Source organism: Poecilia latipinna, unplaced genomic scaffold (assembly GCF_001443285.1).
Source record: "Poecilia latipinna isolate Pla-1442-1.1 unplaced genomic scaffold, P_latipinna-1.0 Scaffold2631, whole genome shotgun sequence".
In the NCBI taxonomy this organism is placed as follows: Eukaryota; Metazoa; Chordata; class Actinopteri; order Cyprinodontiformes; family Poeciliidae; genus Poecilia; species Poecilia latipinna.
In genome coordinates, this window is record NW_015115247.1 from 99807 (window position 1) to 105627 (window position 5821).

At 35.6% G+C, this 5821-nt stretch overlaps 1 protein-coding gene across 2 annotated transcripts in view; it reads left to right on the forward strand.

Moving 5' to 3' along the window:
• Positions 1–5538, forward strand: part of LOC106938575 (septin-7) — a 27037-nt gene extending 21499 nt beyond the window's left edge. For both annotated transcript variants that reach the window (XM_015020669.1, XM_015020668.1), the window contains 3 exons: positions 1738–1873; positions 3213–3355; positions 5166–5538. In XM_015020669.1, the coding sequence (XP_014876155.1) occupies positions 1738–1873; positions 3213–3355; positions 5166–5205 (319 nt within the window). In that variant the 3' untranslated portion in view covers positions 5206–5538. The remainder of the gene's footprint in view (positions 1–1737; positions 1874–3212; positions 3356–5165) is intronic.
• The last annotated feature ends 283 nt before the right edge of the window (positions 5539–5821 follow it).

A 5821-nucleotide genomic window follows, 5' to 3' on the forward strand; every position in this document is an offset into this window, starting at 1 on the left:
TTTTAATTTCTATAAATTTTTTTGTTTTAAAAATTTTATTTTTTGAAAAATTGGTTTTTTTTTTTTTTTTTTTTTTTTGTGCCCATTGGGTTTCCATTGTTCGTAGTAGGGCTGGACAATAAATCAATAGCAATATATATCACAATAAACACGTAATTAATGTCAGTATATAAAATATTCACTGAACTCTGATTCAGAACCGCACAGCATTCTGGGAGATATAGGCAGATTTAGCTGCTCAGCCTCTCACGGCTAGCTGAGAAAAATTAGTGGAATCGGCTCTCTCGATCTTTGGTTACCTAGCAACAACTTGCTGAGCAACTGGCACAGCAGCAGTTTAAGGTCTCGCCAGGTCATGGCACAAGTTTGGTAGCATTTCAAATATTTAAAAAACAAAAGACTGATCAAGTTCTTTTTTTAAAGTACTACACAAAAAATTATTGAGCATCTTGTGAAGTTGTACTTTGGTGTAAGGAAATACTTAATCTTTAAACACATCAGCATTAAATTATTATTAATAACAGGACTCTGAAACAAGTGTTTTGTGGAAAAAAGTACAGACTGTAGTGTTTACGTCAGATCTTTATAAGTAGAAGTTTTTTTCTCTTAATTTTGAGGCGTTCTGGTAAAATTCTGCTAATATTATCGTGCTAATAATGTGGCTATATTCTCATAGTTGAACACAAGTTCCAAGTCGTACAACTCCAAGAATGGATGATTTTTACAAAAAAATATTTCCTGACATTTGTAATTTTCTTTTTTTATAAGAGAAACTGAGAATAAAAAAAGTAAATTTACATCAGATCTGATTTTATTTTTAGCCCATATCGTCCAGCCCTAGCTTTTACTAACATTTAATAATAAACTACTGCTATTAACACTGGTGTTAGCTTTGCCCCACTGTTTTCCTCTGATATACCTCGTGGTGCTTTTCCAGTTCCTGCCTGGTTGGATTCAATCTGAAGCTTTTCCTGTAGCTTCCTCCTCTTCCTCACGTGTTGGGTGTCTGTGGAGAAGCAGAATATTGTTTTCAAAAGGTCGATATTTAGGCTTCTCTGCTTTATCAAAAAGTGGTGTTGATTTGGATACAGTAACTTTTATAAAACAAGTTCATGTGACATTTTAGCATCCATGTTGAAGATCGACACAATAAGACAAACAGAACCTTAAATCTAACTCCAAAATGTATGCAGATGTTGAGTAATATGTTAATTTAATACCATACAAGAATGGCTGACACTATTAATTATTTTCATAGTCGATTATATTTATAACATGGAAAAAATGTTAAAGAAAACAATCTCCCAGTGGAACTTTTACTTTTTCCACCAAGATTAAGAAAATTATTGACTTAAAACAAACTTCTACATATTGCTGAAAAGTTAATTATATAGTTTTATTTCAAGTGTATTTAATTAGAAACTAGACCAAAAATACTTGGTAAGATTTTTTGTTTTTGCAGTGAAATTGATAAATTCCACAATGAACACAATTTTTTTTTTTTATTTTTTTTTTTAACTTTAGAATTAGCCAAAAATACTGATGATTATAAAAATCTGACTAAAAATTGCAGCAGGAAATCCCTGGGGTTTCTCTAAAAACCTGACAGGAAGTCTTTTAGTCTATTACCTTACTGGTTGGTAGACATCAGTTCGTGCTGATTTGAGTGTCTGAGCTGCTTGCCTGACGTTTTGTGCCCGTTTTGTTTCCGTCCCCACCCGTACGGCCGCTCCGCAGGAGTCCCCTGGCCCAGATGGAGGAGGAGAGGCGAGAGCATGTGACCAAGATGAAGAAGATGGAGATGGAAATGGAGCAGGTGTTCGAGATGAAAGTCAAGGAGAAGGTGCAGAAGCTCAAAGACTCTGAGGCAGAGGTAACACACACACACACACACACACACACACTGCTTGGGTTTCAGTTAGGCGTTTTCAAAGTTTGATTTCCGTATTGATATCCAAACTGCACAGTTTTGTAGTAAAGTTCAATCTAACGTTTGACTAAAAACCTTAATTTGGAAAGTGTCACTTACAGTTGGAACTAGATATTTACACCAGAGCTGGATGATAGGACTGACAAACATATCGCATTATAAATGTTTCACATCAGTCGACGTCAATAATTGTCGATATTGATAATTATAGTTTTTTTGTTTTAAATATCTGAATTGAAGGTGTGACCTTTCCTGCTTAGTCAGTTTTTTATTTTGAAGTAGTTTTGAGTCTCAGTGGTGAAACCATAAACTGCTTCTGCACCAGTTACTCAGCAGGTCGTTGCTAGGTAACCAAAGAATGAGTTGCTAGGTAACCAAAGAGTGAACAAGTTAGTTGATTCCACCAATTTCTGCCTACATCTCCCAGAATGCTTCTGAATCAGTGAATATTCTATATAATGAACACTCTATCAGATTGTATTATCTATTGATATTGATCACGTGTCTATTGTGATATGTACTGTTATTGACTTATTGTTCAGCTCTAGCTTACACACACTAAATAAAAAGAAACAATTTTTTTTCCTCTATCTTAGGTTAAATAAACTGTCTTTGTTTTTGGTAAGTTGGAATCAATAGTTATTTGTTTTTTCTAAATGCGAGAATATTTTTTAGAGATTTTTTTGACTGACTTTATTGTGATTGAGCATTTAGTTTGAGAAGAAAGGTCACTTTCCTTAACACAATTCGTTTGATTGTTTCAACATAATGAATATTATTTTTAATGGCTCGATTACTTATTGATTGTCTTATATTTTATAAGTTAAATAAAGTTAATGAAATTGGGGAATTTTTTGTTAAATTAGTGTTTTGTTCTTTGACTAGTCGGGACTGTGAGGTCTGTGCTTGACAGATGTTTCAGTTATATTTTAACTTGCCTTGTTGCTGCTGAATAACTGGTAACTGATATCTAATTACAGTGAATTCATTTGGATTGTCTTTATCTCCAAGGTGGTTTCTGGAAAAGTTTGAAAATGCTTACAGTGCTTGAATTTTACTGTGGGGAAAGTGTACGAACTCTGTTGACTCTTTTATTCCCATGGAAACATTTACAGTGGCATGAACTGAGCTGCTTTTTTGTAAGTGCAACATCTCTAGTTAAAGCCAAGCAAACTTAAAAAAGTTTTTCTTGCTTGTAGGAGGACCATAACCAGCTGAAACTTTAATTGGTAGACCTTCTTAGGAGGAAAGTTAAGTGTGTTTTCATCTGTTACCATTGCAGCTTCAGCGGCGTCACGAGCAGATGAAGAAGAACCTGGAGGCTCAACATAAGGAGCTGGAGGAGAAGAGGCGCGTCTTCGAGGATGAGAGGTCAAACTGGGAGCTCCAACAGCGGCTGGAGCAGCAGAAGATGGAGGCCTCCAGGTACAGATACCTACTACACCACAGTCTGGGGTTTCAGTTCATGATTGGTTTTCTCACAACTGTGGGAAAAATTAAATTAAGAATGAAAAAAATGTTTGGCTTTCTGGACTTTATATCTTATTTTAGTATCTAAATTAAAAAGGAACAGAGTACTGTAATTTCTTGAGAAAACTTAAGTCCTTCAGTTTGTACTGGGCGATAAATCAATTTTATCAATTAATAAAGTTTTTGGCACTTGAAGATTTGATTTATTTTTCACCAGTGCATTCCTCAGAGTTCGTCAACACCCAGAGCAGCCATCTTGTTTTACAGCTTCTATTTATTTGAACTTAAAATATTAGAGCCTAGAGCCGGGCTATGAGGTGTGTGTGTGTGTGTGTGTGTGTGTGTGTGTGTGTGTGTGTGTGTGTGTGTGTGTGTGTGTGTGTGTGTGTGTGCGCACGCGTGTGCGTTTGTTTGTAATACCTTGTGGGGACGATTTTCCTGACATATACTACGTTGTGGGGACCAATCGCTCCTCGTGGGTACCGGAGCCTGGTCCCCACAAGGGGAAACCCTGTTTTTGGGTCAGGGGTCAGAGTTGGGGCTAAGGTATGAATTGAGTTTTGGTTAGGGTTAGGAAAAGGGTAAAGGTAAGGTTTAGGCTGTAGAAATGAATGGAAGTCAATGGAAAGTCCCCACAAAGATAGCAACACAAACGTGTGTGTGTGTATATATATATATTTTTTACAAGCTTAATATTCTTAATATTTTATTTGACAAGGTGTGCATAAGACTGACATAACAGCTGTCATGAACATGAATGAGTTTTTATGAATGAATATGTCTGTTGTCATGAAGTGCAATTCGGTTGCTCTAAAAGTTGCATAGAAAGTCAATTAAAAGCACCAACTTTGCATTAAAAGTGTCATTGTTTACTAAATGACACTTCCTGACAACAGTCAGACATTCATAAAACTCCTTCATGTTTAGAACAGGTGTTATGTCATTTTTATAACCGTGTCTTATGCACACCCCATCAAATAAAGTGTTACCAAATACTTTCATAATATTGGGGGGATTACGTCGTAATGAGAACGCCAACACAAAAAATAACCAAAAATTAAACTGGAGAATGTTGAGCATCTTGTGAAGTTGGTATCAGTTTTGCAGATAAATAAATACTTCTTTTATCACATGAAATCATTATCAGCAGCAGGACTTTGGAACGACTCTTCAAACAACTGAGTCTATTTCGAAGAAAGAACTACACAAACTAAACTGGTCATGTCAGATCACAACTCCAGAAGCTTGTTTTCTCATTAAAATTACTTTTTTCTCCTAATTTTAAGATGTCCTTCTGGTAAAATTGCTTCTTTTGTTCTAATATTATGACTAACCAGCAAATTTCCAAACTGTAGAAATTTTTGGTTTTTGACGAGCCCCAATTTGTTATGGCCTTGAAACAAAACAAAAATCCTTGTGGCCCTGACACTCCGTCGCACAACTAACAGAAGGAATGATTGAAGCAAAGCTACTTTTTGAAAATGATTTCTGTTATTTGTAATTTTGTTTTTAGAAAGCAAAGCAAGAAAATAAATCTTCACTTGAGGAGTTTTGGGTTGAACGTATTTACAAAGAATGTTTTTTATATTTAAATGCAAAATGTTGTTTTTTTTTGTACATTTTTAGCTTATTTTCTCATCTAAGAATGTTGCTTTTTGAGTCCGTACACACCAGTTAAAGATTAATCGACTACTAAATTAGTTGACGATTATTTGAACAATTGATTAATAATGATTAATCTGATCGTTTTGTTTTTGTGTTGCAGGACCCTGGAGAAAAACAAAAAGAAAGGAAAGATCTTCTAAAGACAGTTGGCGGGACCAGCCCAGCTCCAGTTATTTTTAATTTGCCAACGTTGCCGGTCAGAACACCTGAATGTGGCGCTCTGACTCCACCCATTATTCCCACCTTCATCTCTTCTCTGCTTCCCTGTTTTCACTCTCTCCTGTGCTCTTCCTGCTCCCAGCCACTAGAGGTCACACTCGGGCCAGTTTTTTTTTTCTTTCTTTTCTTTCCTTTTTTTTTTATTCAAGCCAGAGGTCAGAGGGCGGTTTGCGTGTACAGCCAGAGCCCCCTCTCACTGCCCAGGACTCATCATCATTAAGGAATGTGTTTACCTTAACAACAGGAAAAAAAAACTCCCCTTCAGTAAGGCCAAACCCACATTATTATTATTATTATTATTATTATTGATGTTATTATAACTCAACTACTGTCTCCACCCTCGGCTACTGCTCTTTATTTTTGTTTTCATCCCCAAGGTGGCTTTTAAATCACCATTGTGTACAGATTTATGGAGAGCAAAGACGAAAACAAATTCTCGTGAGTTATGTTTGACAGTTGAACAATCAAGTTTTTCTTTAATTTAATGTTTACAAGAAAGAAACAGTGTTTTGAAAATCAGATTTCACACAGTAAAAT